This window comes from Saccopteryx bilineata, chromosome 2 (genome assembly GCF_036850765.1).
Source record: "Saccopteryx bilineata isolate mSacBil1 chromosome 2, mSacBil1_pri_phased_curated, whole genome shotgun sequence".
Classification (NCBI taxonomy): Eukaryota; Metazoa; Chordata; class Mammalia; order Chiroptera; family Emballonuridae; genus Saccopteryx; species Saccopteryx bilineata.
Genome location: NC_089491.1, coordinates 341,970,576 through 341,987,263, shown reverse-complemented (window position 1 = coordinate 341,987,263; position 16,688 = coordinate 341,970,576). Strand labels below are relative to the sequence as shown.

Below are 16,688 nucleotides of genomic sequence, written 5' to 3'. Positions count from 1 at the left end.
TCGCCGGAGCCGGCTTTCCGCACGCGCCCGCCGTCCTCCGGAGGCCGCGCGCCCCGCGCCAGAGCGCGTGTCCTCAGGGAGCCTCGGCCTCCCCCCGCCTCCTCCGCCCCGTGTGTCCTTCAGCCGCTCCCTCCGCCCGACAAACGCTGGGGGAGCGGGGCGCGCGCGCAGGCGGCCAGACGACGTGCGCGAGACGCACGGCCCCGCGCGGAGCGCCGGAAGGCGCTGTGCCGGGGCCCCGCGCGCCGTGCACGCGCGACGCTTCCCCCGCCTCTTCGGCCCGCGGCCCCGCGCGCGCACGCGCGCTCACTTAGGCGCCGCCGCCGCCGCCTCCTTGGCTGCTGCTCCGGCTGCTGCAGGAGGCGGCGCTGGCTGGCGGCCGCGCTCGCTCCAGTCGGCAAGCGGAGCAGCGAGCGAGCGTGTGTGTGTTTTTTAAAGATGGCCGGAGCGGTGGCGGCGGTGGCCGCAGGAGCAGCAGCGGGAGCCGCCGCGGCAGCCGTATCGGTGGCGGCTCCGGGCCGGGCCTCGGCGCCCCCGCCGCCCCCGCCGGTGTACTGTGTGTGCCGGCAGCCGTACGACGTGAGCCGCTTCATGATCGAGTGCGATATCTGCAAGGACTGGTTCCACGGCAGGTAAATAAACCTCCTCCAGCCCCGCTGCCGCCGCCGCCGGCCGCCGGCCACCGGCCAGCCGCCGCCGCGCCGCCCGCCCGCACCCCCTTCTTCCGGGCCGCCGCGCCGCGCCGAGCGCCCCGCGGCCCGGGCACCAAGCCCCCGGCCCGGGCAGCGGGACGCTCGGGGCCCCGGGCTCGCCGGGCGCCGGGCAGGCAGAGGGGGGCTGGTGGGATCGCCCGGCCGGGCGAAGAGTCGCCACAACAAACGGGAACAAAGGGGGTCGGCCGAGAAGTTGGCAGGGGGCGACCGGGGCGAGTGGACGCGGCCGGGGCAGGCGCCGGCGCAGGTGGCGGGCGGAGCGCCGGCCGGGCCCGCCGCCCCTCGCGGCGCCCGCAGCCCGGCCGCCGCCCCGCCCGCCCGGCCACCCGCCCGGGGCTCCCGGCCCGGAGTCGCCGCCCGCCCGGCTGCTTTGCCCCGTCGGCCGCCGCGCCTTCCTTCCCGGCGGCAACCGGGTCGCCCAGCCCGGGGTCTCCTGCAGAAATCGCCCTCGTCCCTACCCCGGCCGTTCTCCGTCGCGCCCCCTTCTCCGGGTCTTTATCAAACTTCCTCCGCCGGGGGCGCTGGGACGGGGGCGTCGGCAGCGCCAGCCCGGCGGGGCTCCGCGGAGTAAACAGAGCAACAGATGAGGCACTCTCGGGGACTTAAAAGATGCCAGTCGGAAGTTGGGGACCGGGGGTCCCGGGCGTCTCGGGCTGGGCGGCAGATGGGCTCGGACGGTGCCCCCCACCCGGCCGCCCAGCACACCCCGTCCTGGCGGAGGCGGAGCGGATGGAGTGGGCAGCGGGGCCAGAAGGGACAGCCTCCCGTCCCAAACCCCCCGCGTCGCCGCTCAAACTTTACAAAGAGTGAAATTTCTCTTCGCCCGAGGGGGTGGCGACACTCAGACGATGCGGGGCTGGCGCCCGAGGGCTGATGCGGGCGAACTTTCGCCGGCCGGTGGTACTTTGGGTCGGGTGGCGGGGGCGGCGAGCGTCGGCACGGCCGCCGGCGTTTCGGGTTTGACGTTTGTGAGAGCTCCAGCCGCCTCCGCCGCCAGGCCGCCGACTCATGTGTTTTGTAATCAAAGTGTGAGGCTAATAAAGGGCGGCGCCACAGCCTCTTGACTCCGGCGTGGGAGGGATTCGCAGGCATTTAAACAAAGAAACTAGTTGGGGTTGGGCTCCCAAAGTCCTTATTTGGGTGTTGTGGGAAAGCCTGCGGTCACCTTTAGGTGAAGCAGGTTCCCCAAGCACCGTTTGGTGTTGAATCTTGGTGAGAGTAAGCTCACGGGTAATAGCAGAAATGGTGACTGTGATTGTAGGAAGTGTCCTTTGATTGACAGCAGGACATTTAAATACAGCCTCCGCTCCCCCCCTCCCCAATTTTACAGACACACTGCACGACCGGGCCAGATGTCTTAGTCTCCCTCTACTGGCCCTGGGAGAGAAAACCATTTCAACTACAGCGTTCTTTTCCGTGTTGAATGCTAGATACAGTTACTTTTCACTTAATTTTCAAGTACAGTTAGTTTTCCTTAATCAGTTTTCAGTGTGCACAGTTCTGACAGTAACAACAGAGAAGAATACTGTCACTAAAAGAAAGACAGCGTCGTTATTTTTCTATCAGATAATCTTCAACAACCTGGTCTATGCTTGGGGAATATTACTACAACCACATCACATGTAATTAAGAATAAATTATCCAAAGTTCTCTTACTCCAAACCGATGTTTTTCTCTATTTCAATTGTACGTAAAACTGAAATTTGAGCATGCTAAATCTTGCAAATTCTATTTCAACACCCAAAAATCTAGGTTACATATAGAATATAGCCAGAATCCCTAAGTGATTATGTTAGTACTTATTTTTCAAAGAACTATTTTAGCTGCATAAGAAATTTGTTCCAGCCCTGGCTGGTTGGCTCAGTGGTAGAGCGTTGGCCTGGCGTGCAGAAGTCCCGGGTTCGATACCCAGCCAGGGCACACAGGGGAAGCGCCCATCTGCTTCTCCACTCCTCCCCCTCTCCTTCCTCTCTGTCTCTCTTCCCCTCCCACAGCGAGGCTCCATTGGAGCAAAGATGGCCGGGCACTGGGGATGGCTCCTTGGCCTCTGTCCCAGGCGCTAGAGTGGCTCTGGTCGCAACAGAGCGACGCCCCGGAGGGGCAGAGCATCGCCCCCTGGTGGGCGTGCCGAGTGGATCCCGGTCGGGCGCATGCGGGAGTCTGACTGTCTCTCCCCGTTTCCAGCTTCAGGAAAAAAAAAAAGAAATTTGTTCCACTGTGCAATGTAGAGATTTTATAGGGGAGTAAATTTTAGGGTAGAATTATCTTAATTTGGGTCACTTAACACTATAACCATGAAAAGCTGCAGTTAGTTTATGGAGAATTTTGTGATTCATTTAAATATCAATATAAATTTGAAAACAGGAGAAGTTGAAGGGAAAGTAAAGAGGGCATATGTGAAGGAGGGAGAGCAAGGCCACAAGTATACTCTGCTTTGTCACATCAATTAGTATGGCTTTATATTTGTGGAAGTGACTCAGATATATTTTTTGAACCCAGAGGTGTTTGTTTGTTTTTTAGCAACAGTCCTTGAGAATTTAATGTGGGTCAGGTGTCAGAAATTAGAAAATTTAGTGATATTGCTCTGCCATGCAAAAGCAGTTTTTTAGTAGCAAGTTTAGTTTTAGTTTTGTTTTTTTTTAAGTAAGAGGCAGGGAGACAGAGACAGATTTCTGCATGTGCCCTGACCAGGATCCACCTGGCAATCCTGTCTGGAACTGACGATCTGCCCATCTGGAACTGCTACTCTGTTGCTCAGCAACCCAGCTATTTAAGCACCTGAGGCCTGCCATGGAGCCATCCTCAGCACTGAGGGCCAACTTGCTCCAACCATTCAAGCCATGATTGTGGGAGAAGAGAAAGAGAAAGTGCGTGTGTGAGGGGAAGGGGTGAAGCAGATGGCTGCTTGTCCTGTGTGCCCTGGCTGGAAATCAAACCTGGGACTTACATGCTCCCGGCAGATGCTCTACCACTGAGCCAGCCAGCCAGGGGCAAGATTAGTTCTTAATGAAGTATGGTAATTTGGAGTCTTTATGTTTTTCCTGTAATCAGTATTTACTGTAATATTTATTGTACCATGAAATGAGTGTTTTTTTGAACACAGCAAAATCTCCTTATGTATTAATTAAATATCATTTGCTTATGTGAGAATTGGTCCTTCAAGTACCAAGGTAGAGCTTAGTACTTTCATTCCCATGCTCATCTTTCCCTTGGTTTCCAGGGCTGGTCCATTTGCAGAAGAGGAAGAGAGAGGAGGTGGGTGGGTAGAGAGAATGGCTTTTACCTGGATCATTTCTTGATAATTTTATTATTGAAGTAGACTTTTTTTAAAGTCAAAGAATCAGTGAATTATGATATAAATTTGGGTTTATTCTGCTGGAGTTTCTTACATCTGAGCATCTGAAAATTGCTTCTGACAGGGAAGGAGGACCCTTGCTTGATGCTTTCCAGCCAGGCAGTAGGGGGGATAGGCAGCTGCCTCCTTCAGGTTGAAGGCTGTTGAACTCTGCCTCCTTGGTGTTTAGGAATTCTCACCCTCAGTCTGCCTAAGACTTGTTTGTAAGCCAGAGGGGAAAAGAACACAATGTATAATTGATACCCTAGGGGCCTGGAATTAACAGGATTTTCCTGGGAAGTTTCCTTCCAACCTAGATAGAGATGGGAGTTCTTCTCTGAGCCCTTGGAAGACAATAGAGAGCTTTCTTGATAATGTTCCACCCCTTAGTGACTAGGCTAGCTTTCTTTCCATAGCACACTTAATATGATCCTATGCAAAACTACATCATTATCCTAATTAAATTGTATTGTATTTCAGTCTTTGTCTTTCTGTTAGACTGTAACACTTTTGTTTGTTAGACTTTTTCCATCATGTATTCTTTTTGATTGACAAAAGTAATAAAGAAAAACTGGGAGGTATAGAAATGTATCAAGAATATGAAAGTGCCATGTCTTCCAAAGATTGCCACAGTTTTAATATTTAAGATATATGTATGTATTAAAAAAAAACTAGAATTCATTTTATGCATTCCACTGTTACCTAACTTCTTTCATTAATATATACTTTTTTTCTGTATCTTTAAAAACATTTTCAGTGGCTGCAGAATGTTTAATTTCATAGGAGAACAATACATTTTAACAAACTATAGAAATGATCCCTGAAAGTATAGTCTTAGAACAATACATTTTAAAACCATTCCCCTTTTAATAGTTTTTTACCTAGTTTATTACTACTTGTATTTCCCAATAATGGATGGTTAACATCGTTCTAAAACAAACCATCGTGAACATCTCTAATTATTTCCTTAGAATAAGTCAAATGAGTTAATACATATAAAACACTTATAAGAAGATCTGGCACGTGTAAGTACTCAATAAGAAACTTCCTTGAAGTAGAATTATTAGAGGGCACAGATATTTTTAGGCTTCTTGTGCCTATGGCCAGATTGTCCTGTAGAAAAGTTATTCTCATTTAGACTCTCACCACCAGTGCCCCCTACTAGCTCCCTGCATCCTCAGCAATCTAAGGTGTCATTAACCCTCTCCCCCCAAAATCCAGCCAAGCAAAAACTTTGCCAATCTGCAGATGAGTATTTCCAGGAAAAGACATACCCACAATTATTTACGGAGCACTATTTATATTACCCTCAAATTGTAACCATCTAAATGTCATTAACAAAGAATTGGATAAATTGTGGTATATTTATAAAATGGAATTCTCATCAGTGATTTTAAAAAACGAATGCACGACTGATGCATGCAACAATATAGATGAATCTCAGATACACGGTTGAATAAAAGAAGCCAGACATAAAAGCGTTTACTGTTTGAGTCTACTTGTGTGAGGTTCAAGTACAGGCATAATTGGTTGAGATAAGTCAGGCTAGTGCTCACCTCTGGGGGGTTACTGACTGAGAAAAGCCCCAGGGAGCTTCTGAGGTTCAGGAAGTGTTCTATCTTGAGCTTGGGTGGTGGTTACATAACTGTATACAGATGTAAATATTTGCTGAGCTGTTTGTGCACTGAAGATTTTTTAAAACTTCATTTTAATGTTTGAAGTGTATTTCAATCATTTAAAGGTTCAAAAATTATAAATTTAGCAATTTCATAGCTGACATATAATATTTTGTAATTTTATTTTGTTGTTCCTGATTTTCATGGGATTGCCAGGCACTGTTCTTGGTCCTAGGAAGATAGCAACAGCAAAACAGAGTCCTGTTCTCTCCTTACTTACATTCTGGTGGGGAGGGGGAGTGCAAGGAGGAGAAGGAGAGAGAGATGAACAGATGTACGTGACAGAAGAAAAGAAAAATCATGTTGGGGGAAGAGAGAGGGCTGGGGACAGTATAAGGCTACTTTCACATGCTGTGATTATGCAAGACCTTTGAGAAGGAGACATTTGAACACAGAATATTTTGGACTTTATACAGAGCAAACGGCATATTTTGAGGAGTAAACGATTTGGCTTAATCTTTGAAAGTTTCACCCTGGCTGCTACCTGGAGAATAAACTGGAGAGAGGCAAAGGTTGACAAGTAGATCAGTAAGAAGGCTATTATAATAATCCAGGTGAGATGATTTTAATTATTTATTTTATTTTATTTTTTTACAGAGACAGAAAGTCAGAGTGAGGGATAGACAGGGACAGAGAGAGATGAGAAGCATCAATCATTAGTTTTTTGTTGTGCATTGCGACACCTTAGTTGTTCATTGATTGCTTTCTCATATGTGCCTTGACCGCGGGCCTTCAGCAGACCGAGTAACCCCTTGCTGGAGCCAGTGACCTTGGGTCCAAGCTGGTGAATTTTTGCTCAAACCAGATGAGCCCACGCTCAAGCTGGCGACCTCGGGGTCTCGAACCTGGGTCTTCCGCATTCCAGTCTGATGCTCTATCCACTGCGCCACCGCCTGGTCAGGCCCAGGTGAGATGATTTTAAAAGTTTGAGCCAGCCCTGGTGGGATAGCTGGGTTGGTTAGAGCATTGTCCCGAAGTCCCAAGGTTGCAGGTGGGACAGATGCAACAGGATTCCAGAGACATATCTGTAAACCTTTTTGTTTTTGTCGTTTATTAAATTAGTGTCTTTTACATAAATATGTTAACAATCATAACTGCCTTGGGAACAGTATTTATGAAATGTTTATTTGAAAATTTTTATAAATTAACTCTGTTTTCGTTCTGGTTGTGACGGATTTCTTATTGGAGAGCATTTTGATTTTTTAATTAGGGATGGGAAATTATTTTTGAAATTTATTCAGAGAAATTTCCCCTTAATGATGACATCTTTTAATATTATAACATAAACTTACTAGGTGAACATATATCTCCCCATAAGAGAAAAAAAAGCCCATTTATTGAATTTCTCACATCTTTTTTGATAGGACAGTTTGTCCTAGGGGAATGTGTAAGTATTGTCTGTCTGTGTCTCACTTACAAGACACACACACACACACACACACACACACTCAGTTTCACTGTTTGAACAAAATGTGTTGTGATACAGGAGTCTTATCTCAGGCTGCTTGGTATACACTTCTAACATACACTTCTCTCTTGACATACACTTCTTTAATGAAGCTTTTGTTTTGTTATAATAAACCATCAGTTTGGGGCAGATTTCTGCTTGGTATGCTCTCATAGCCTGTGTACTTACATATGAAATTGAGTTTACTGAATTTACATCCAAGGGGAAGAATGCTTTCATGTTTGGCGATGCTTTGTGAGGGGCTCAAGAATAAGAACAGGTGTAGAGGAATTTGATTATAAAGCAAGCTTTGGTTGGTTGGCGCAATCGAGACTTCACAATAATTCGCACAGCTTCGAGCAGTTGGCCAGTGCTTATCTTTCAGTTGCTACTAAGTTTCCAGTTCTTTTTGGAAGTTCCATTTTATTACTGTCCTGATTATTTTCTTACTTTCCCATTAATATTAATATTAGTCTTTTTCCATCAGTAATAGCTGAATTAATGGTAATTTGTATGAGTTTGTGTTTGTGGGAGCCCTGGTTCCTTTTATTAGAGAATAGGTTTTAGAAAGCAAGGTCTGATACTAGGTGAGCTCATTGTTTCTAGACCTTCTCAGGAGACAGAGCTAGGAAATATACTAATTATGCACACACATCTGTATTTGCCTCTGTTCTACCTGTCTATATTAAAAATGGTAAGTTTTTCTTAATGATACCTTTGATTATCATCCAATACCACACTGTTCATTTTAGCCTTCTCTCTTTCCTTGCTTGCAACTTTGTGTCTAACGATGAGAAACCCAGTTCTTGTTATATACAATAGATTTATTTGTTCAACCTTGAGTATACATAAAGTAGTTCTAGAATTGCTGACCCTTACCCTTGTAGTTTTCTTTTTTTGGTTTTATGGTGATTTTTATTTTTGCCATGCAAGTTTGTAAAAAATATTGTGTAGTCATATAATATTTATCAATCATTTATTGATTCTTTTATTAACAGCCTTTCTCTATCCCAAGTCGTTAAAGAGTATTTTACCTACTTTATTTATTTATTTATACTACTTGTGTGTTTTTATTAATTTATTTATTTTACTTTTAGGTCTCTCATCCATTTGGAATTTATTCTTGTATATAGTATGACATAGAGATAGAATCTTATTTTTTCCTAAATGGCTACCCCGTTATCCCAGCACTATTTATTTTTGTTTATTTTTTAAGATTTTATTTGTTCATTTTAGAGAGGAGAGAGAGAGATAGACAAGAGAGATAGAGACAGAAAGTGGGGAGGAGCTCTAGGAAGCATCAACTCCCGCATGTGCCTTGACCAGGCAAGCCTGGGGTTTCGAACTGCGACCTCAGCGTTCCAGGTTGATACTTTATGCACCGTGCCACCACAGGTCGGACCGAGCACTACTTATTAAAAAGTCCACATATGCTCAGTAATTTGACATGCCATCTTTATCACATGCTGGGAGTTTTGTGTTGACCTGGGTCTGTTGCTGACTTTCCATTCTGTTCCAGTGAGCTGTTCGTCCACTTATGTACTGCACCCAGTTGTTTTCGTTACGGAGACTTTAATAGTATGTTCTGATAAGGTAGGGCTAGCCCCAGCCTCGTGGTTATTGGTCTCCAGGGTTATTCTTACAGGTTTATTTTTCCACATGAATTCTAGTAGCATGTTGTTTAATTTCATTAGAGAACTGTTGATACTTTATTTGTATTACATTAAATTTATAAATTAACTTAGGGAGAACTGACCTTTTTTTTAAGTTGAGTCATTCAATCCAAGAACAAAATGTCTCTATTTAAATCTACCTTTGTGTTACTCAGCTGTTTTAAATTTTTCTTTATATAAGTTTTGCACATTGTTAATAAGTTTGTTCCTAAATATGTAATTTTCCTTTCTTGCCCACTTGCTCGCTAATTGGTTATTGGTTATGTATATGAAGACTTGACATATTTTTTGAGGGGGGGTATTTTTCCAAAGTTAGAAGCGGGGAAGCAGTCAGACAGACTCCTGTCTGGGATCCATCCAGCATGCCCACCAGAGGGCGATGTTCTGCCCATCTGGGGCGTTGCTCCGTTGTGGCTGGAGCCATTCTAGCACCTGAGGCAGAGTTCATGAAGCCATCCTTAGCACCCAGGCCAACTTTGCTCCAGTGGAGCCTTGGCTGTGGGAGAGGAAGAGATAGATAGAAAGGAAAGGGGGAAGGGTGGAGAAGCAGATGGGTATTTCTCCGTTGTGCCCTAGCCGGGAATTGAACCTAGGACTTCCACAGGCTGGGCTGATGCTCTACCACCGAACCAACCGGCCAGGGCTATGAAGACTTGTATTTAAATATTACTTTTATATTCTGCCATCTTACTGAAATAATGGTTTGAATTAGTTGTGTCATAAGTTCACTAGAGGTTCATAGCATGCATAAATAGAGATAGGCTTACTACTCTTTATCTCTTCTTATGCCGCTAAGTGATTACTTTGAATCTAATCGCATAGGTTTATACCAGTGGTACAATATTGAATAGTGGTGGAGATAGTGGAAATACTTTCTTTGTTCCTGATTTTAGTAGAAATGCTGTAATGCAGTGGTCCCCAACCCCTGGGCCACGGACCAGTACCGGTCCATGGGCCGTTTGGTACTGATCCGCAGAGAAAGAATAAATAACTTACATTATTTCCGTTTTATTTATATTTAAGTCTGAACGATGTTTCATTTTTTAAAAATTACCAGATTCCCTCTGTTACATCCGTCTAAGACTCACTCTTGATGCTTGTCTCGGTCACATGATACATTTATCCATCCCACCCTAAAGGCTGGTCTGTGAAAATATTTTCTGACATTAAACCCAGTCCGTTGCTCAAAAAAGGTTGGGGACCACTGCTGTAATGTTTCCTTATCAAATAAGAGGGTTTAGGCCTTTTATCATATTAAGAAAGCATACTTTAATTTTTAAAAAAAAATTATTTATTTATTTATTTACAGACACACAGAATGAGTCAGAGAGAGGGATAGACAGGGACAGACAGACAGGAACGGAGAGAGATGAGAAGCATCAATCATTAGTTTTTCGTTGCACGTTGCAACACCTTATTTGTTCATTGATTGCTTTCTCATATGTGCCTTGACTGCGGGCCTTCAGCAGACCGAGTAACCCCTTGCTGGAGCCAGCGGCCTTGGGTTCAAGCTGGTGGGCTTTTGCTCAAACCAGCTGAGCCGATGCTCAAGCTGGCGACCTCTGAGTCTCGAACCTGGGTCCTCTGCATTCCAGTCCGATGCTCTATCCACTGCACCACTGCCTGGTCAGGCAGCATACCTCAATTTTTAAAGTATTTTTATCATGTATAGTTGAATTTTGTCAGACTTAAGCATTTATAGGGGACTATGAGCTTTTTTCCTTAGCTCTACTAATATTTGTATAATGTATCTTTAAAATTTTATTGTTTATTGGCGTGACATTAGTTAATTCAATTATTTAGGTTTCAAGTGTACAATTCTCTAATACGTTAACTGTATATAACATTGTACATTCAGTACCCAAAGTCAAATCTCCTTCTGTCACCAATATTTGATCCCTTAACCCTCTTCTACCTCTCCCCACCTTCCTTTCCCTCTAGTAACCACCACACCCTTGTCTGTGTCTATGAGTTTTTGTTTCTTTGTTTGTTGCTTTCTGTTTTCTATCCCACATATGAGTGAAATCATATGGTTCTTGCCATATAATGTATTTTCTTTTTGTATTTTTCTGAAGTTGGAAACGGAGAGGCAGTCAGACAGACTCCCGCATGCGCCCGACCAGGATCCACCCGGCATGCCCACCTGGGGGCGATGCTCTGCCCATCTGGGCCGTTGCTCTGTTGCAATCAGAGCCATTGTAGCGCCTGAGGCAGAGGCCATGGAGCCACCCCCAGTGCCCAGGCCAACTCTGCTCCAATGGAGCCCTGGCTGCAGGAGGGGAAGAGACAGAGGTAGGAGAGGGGGAGGGGTGGAGAAGCAGATGGGTGCTTCTCCTGTGTGCCCTGGCCAGGATTTGAGCCCGGGACTCCTGCACGCCAGGCCGATGCTCTACCACTGAGCCAACTGGCCAGGGCCCATATAATGTATTTTTAAGTGTACCTTATTACCTCTAAGAATAGCCTCATGGGACCTGTGGTGGTGCAGTGGATAAAGCCTTGACCTGGAATGCTGAGGTCGCTGGTTCGAAACCCTGGGCTTGCCTGGTCAAGGCACATGTGGGAGTTGATGCTTCCTGCTCCTCCCCACCTTCTCTCTCTCTCTTCTCTGAAATGAATAAATAAAATAAAAATAAGAATGGCCTCATGGAAAAATATTCTGTACTATTGGATATTTAAATTGTATTCTGGTGATGCTTTGTGCCTAAATTTAAAACTGTTATTCTGTATCTAAATTTAAAAATACCACTGCCTTTGGTAGTTTTTAGTAAAATGAACTTAGCAAATATATGTAAGTGACAGGGAGGAACAAACACAGAGCAAGAAAATAATATAATGGGATTCTCTAATGTAGTCAATGATCCAGGAATTTCTCTAAAGCAGCATCTTCTAAACTATGTTTTTGTGAATCCCAGGAGTGTTAAGGTATCTTGGGAATTCATTTTTAATTTGTCCTTTGAAAAGATGGTGATTATTTTCCTTTGGAAATGGGTTCATTTTAGAGCTTCTGAATGCACACGAGCAAGCATTCCTGGGATGGTTAGGGAAAATCAGTTCGATGTTCTCAAGATTCAGTTGCTGGGCTGGTTTGGCATTCAGCTGAATGCTGCTACCTACCATGATGGTCTTGACGTTAAATTTTGTTGTTTTTAGAGAAAATTTATTTTTTCTTTTCCTTTTTTTTAAATTCAGTGAGAGGAAGGGAGGCAGAGACAGATTCCTGCATGATCCCCACTGCGATCCACCCAGCAAGCCCACTAGTGGCCAGTGCTCTGCCCATCTGGGTTATTGCTGTGTTGCTCATCAACTGAGCTCTTCTTAGCGCCTGAGGTGGAGGCCATGGAGCCATCCTCAGAATGCAGGGCCATCTTGCTCCAGTTAAGTGATGGCTGTAGGAGATGAAGAAAGAGAGAGAGAGAGAGAAAGAGAGAGGGAGAGATGGAAGTGAGAGGGGGAGGGGTAGAGAAGCAGAGGGGCACCTCTCCTATGTGCCCTGACCAGGAATTGAATCCTGGGTATCCACATGCTGGGCTGACACTCTACCACTGAGCAAAACAGCCAGGTCCAGAAAATTTCAAACATACACTGCTTTTGTATACTATACACAGATAGTATAATGTGCTGCTCCCAGATAACTGTCACTCCCCTTCAGTGATTATCAATTTATGACCAATCTTGTTTCCTTTAATCCTCCCCCACACTTTTCTTGTACTTAGTGTTACTTGGAAGAAATTTGTGACAATATTATAGCTGAGTATTTTAGCATGTATATCTATAAGATAAAGCCTCTTAAAAAACTATAATACCTTTATTATAACTATAAATATAATAACTAAAAATGATAAATTCCTTAATATCATCAGATATTCAGTGTTCAAATTTCCAGTTGTCTCATAAATGTTACAATTCTTTTTTGCTATTTGCTTGAATCAAGATTCAGTTAAAGTCTACACATAGTGATTAGCTGAAGTCTTGTCAGTTCCTTCATCTGTAGCAGTGGTTCTCAACTCGATGAGATTTTTGTACTCTTCACCCCTCCCTCCAGGGGCACTTGGCATGGTCTAGAACACTTTATATAAGGCGGGGTGCTATAGCAATCTAATAGGTAGATGCAGGGATGCTGTTAAAATCCCACACAGCCCAGCTTCCACATGGAAAGGATTATCCGGCCCTAATGTTAATAGTGCTTTTGTTAGAAAACCCTGCTCTCTAGCTTTCCCTCATGTGTCTCCTTTTCCCTTGCAGTTTATATGTTGCAGAAAAACTTGATTCTATAAAGGTCTTTACTTTCTGTTCAGTTATTACATCCTTTCAATATCCTTTTGTAAATTAAAATTTTTTTTTTATTTTTCTGAAGTGAAGTGGGGGGCAGCAGATAGACAGATTCCCGCATGCACCCAACCAGGACCCACCCGGCAAGCCCACTAGGGAGTGATGCTCTGCCCATCTGGGGCATTGCTCCACTGCAACCGGAGTTATTCTAGCGCCTGAGGTGGAAGCCATGGAACTAGCCTCAGCGCCCGGGCCAATTTTGCGCCCATGGAGCCTTGGCTGCAGGAGGGGAAGAGAGAGATAGAGAGAAAGGAGAGGGGGGAGGGGGGAGAAGCAGATGGGCGCTTCTCTTGTGTACCCTGACCGGAAATTGAACCTGGGACTTCTATATGCCAGGCCGACGCTCTACCACTGAGCCAACTGGCCAGGGCCTCACTTGAGCATCTTTTAACATGTTCATCTCTGTCTTGTAAGTAGGTATTTGAATCCAGAGCTGTTTAGTCAGATTCAGGTTTTCCCCCCAAGAATACGTATAAAAATGTGTGGTGTATTTTCCATCAGGAAGCGTCTGGTCATTTCTCTTTTGCTCATGCTTGCTGCCATGGAGCCATGCCAGTATCCCTTCATTTATTCATTAGGGGTTGCAGTGATGATAATTTCATTATGAAATTTCTTTAAGTAGAAGCTGGAATACTTCTTCTGTAAAGAGAAAATTTTCCTTCATCTGCTCCTTGGGCTACCTGGTAGTGCAAGTTTGTGTAGGAGAAGCTGAATTAAATGCTCACTTCTTCCCCTTGATCATTAGTTTTGAATTTAATTGGCTTATTAGCATTTTCTGTAGGTTATTATATAAAGAGTTTTAACTTATAGATAATAATATTATAATAACTGCATAGTGACATATGGTTACTAGACAGTGAGGTTATTGCATCATAAAGTACACAAATATCCAATCACTGTTTTATACCTGAAACTAGTACTTTTTTAAAAAAGAGACATTTTAATGTGTAATATTAGCTTTAAGCAATATAGAGGAGTAAAAAAGATGAATACAAAAAGGGGTTGTGCCTGGCCAGGCAGTGGCGCAGTGGACAGAGCATCGGACTGGGATGCGGAGGATCCAGGTTCGAGATCCCGAGGTTGCCAGCTTGAGCGCGGGCTCATCTGGTTTGAGCAAAGCTTGCCAGCTTGGACCCAAGGTCGCTGACTCGAGCAAGGGGTTACTCGGTCTGCTGAAGGCCCACGGTCAAGGCACATATGAGAAAGCAATCAATGAATAACTAAGGTGCTGCAACAAAAAAACTAATGATTGATGCTTCTCATCTCTCTCCATTCCTGTCTGTCCGTCCCTATCTATCCCTCTCTCTGACTCTCTCTCTGTCTCTGTGTTAAAAAAAAAAAAAAAAAAAGGGGGGGTTTGTGTCTCCTTTGACCATACAGCTTGATCAAAAGAACAAAGAAACCTGGTGAGCAATTCAAGCAGAAGTGAAAGAGAAAAAATGGAAAGTGAGAGTGTCTGTCCTTCCTGTACTCCTGCTTCCCCAGCAGTGAATGTCCCTGAGCTTCGCGTTTCCACCCAGAAGGGTGGGTCATGCTGTACACATGACTCTCCCTTGCTCTTGTTCATTTAGTAAAGTATCCTGGAGGTCTGGGAGAGTTTTTCCTTTTCCCCTTCCCCCTTTCCCCCCTTTCCCCTCTTTCCCCCCTTTCTCTTCCTTCCCCTCCTTCCTCTCCTTCCCCTCTCTTTTTATTCCCTTTCTCCATCCTTAGTACTTAATGCTTTAGTGTATATACGGTGTGTCTGTAAAGTCATGGTTCACTTTTGACCGGTCACAGGAAAGCAACAAAAGACAATAGAAATGTGAAATCTGCACCAAATCAAAGGAAAACCCTACCAGTTTCTGTAGGATGATGTGGCAGCATGTGCGCATGCGCAGATGATGACGTAACACCGTGTATACAGCAGAGCAGCCCACAGCCATACCAGTCGAGATGTGGACGGTAAAGTTCAGTGTGTTCTGTGGCTCGCTAAATTCGAATCCGTGACCAAAGTACAACGTGAATATCGGCGCGTTTATAACGAAGCGCCACCACATAGGAATAACATTAGTTGGTGGGATAAGCAGTTGAAGGAAACCGGCAGTTTGGTGGAGAAACCCCGCTCTGGTAGGCCATCAGTCAGTGACGAGTCTGTAGAGGCTATACAGGATAGCTACCTAAGGAGCCCTAAAAAATCTGTGCGTGAGCCCACATGGAACTGCACTGAATAGGTATGAAACTGGGAGAGTTTTCCTTTTATTTGGTGCAGATTTCACATTTCTATTGTCTTTTTTTTTTCTCCTGAAGCTAGAAACGGGGAGAGACAGTCAGACTCTCGCATGCGCCCGACCGGGATCCACCAGGCACGCCCACCAGGGGCAACGCTCTGCCCACCAGGGGGCGATGCTCTGCCCCTCCGGGGCGTCGCTCTGTTGACTAGAGCCACTCTAGTGCCTGGGGCATAGGCCAAGGAGCCATCCCCAATGCCTGGGCCACCTTTGATCCAATGGAGCCTTGGCTGCGGGAGGGGAAGAGAGAGACAGAGAGGAAGGAGAGGGGCAGGGGTGGAGAAGCAGATGGGCGCTTCTCCTGTGTGTCCTGGCCGGAAATCGAACCCGGGACTTCTGCACGCCAGGCTGACGCTCTACCACTGAGCCAAACGGCCAGGGCTTCTATTGTCTTTTGTTGCCTTCCTGTGACCGGTCAAAATTGCACCATGACTTTACGGAGACACTGTATTTTTGTATATGTACCTTTATTCTTGTTGAGCATTTGTATATTCTTAAGGTAAGTTTCTAGTATTACACATTTTGAAATTGTTTTTATCTGTAGACATATTTTACATTTTATTTTCTAAAGACAGGAAGCATAAGGAACACTGATACTGAAATAGAAGTTTGTGCTTAAACATACTATGAAAATTTAAGATACTTCTTTACCAGGGCTGTAAGTTACATTTATCTGATCATTCTAACGGATCAAAATCCAATGCTAGAGAAAATATAATGACACATTCAATTGTGTTTTATTATGGGGAAGGGGGAATAAAACATGATCAGAATATTTTGTGAAGTGCTGAACTACTCTTCTTTTGTAATTTAGAAGTATTGTTTTTCTTGAGCACAAAACACAGGAATTTCAAAAATTTGATATTGACTCCTGATGATCAGTTAGTAATCATAACAGCCTGACGTCATGTGCAATAAATTATAAGATTGTACAAGCTGGGGGAGCCTATACCATTGTAGATAACTTGATATTTTGAATGTGTAAAAGCTGTGTCCTTTTGATTTATACAGTGTCTTCTGGATACTTAATATTAGTCAGTAAAGAAAGAAAATGGCCCTGGAGTTCCTCCTGGAGGTCCTAGAGCTGTTCCCACTTCCCAGGAACCTCAACTATTAAAAACATATCAATAGCCTGACCAGGCAGTGGTGCAGTGGATAGAGCGTCGGACTGGGATGCCGAGGAACCAGGTTCGAGACCCTGAGGTCGCCAGCTTGAGCACCGGCTCATCTGGTTTGAACAAAAGCTCAC

At 45.0% G+C, this 16,688-nt stretch overlaps 1 protein-coding gene across 1 annotated transcript in view; it reads left to right on the top strand.

Moving 5' to 3' along the window:
• The first annotated feature begins 318 nt into the window (after positions 1 to 318).
• The window catches only part of KDM7A (lysine demethylase 7A), a 66,555-nt gene continuing 50,185 nt past the window's right edge, over positions 319 to 16,688 (top strand). Inside the window, exon 1 of the mRNA XM_066262439.1 lies at positions 319 to 632. Coding sequence (XP_066118536.1) covers positions 439 to 632 — 194 coding nt within the window. The 5' untranslated portion in view covers positions 319 to 438. The remainder of the gene's footprint in view (positions 633 to 16,688) is intronic.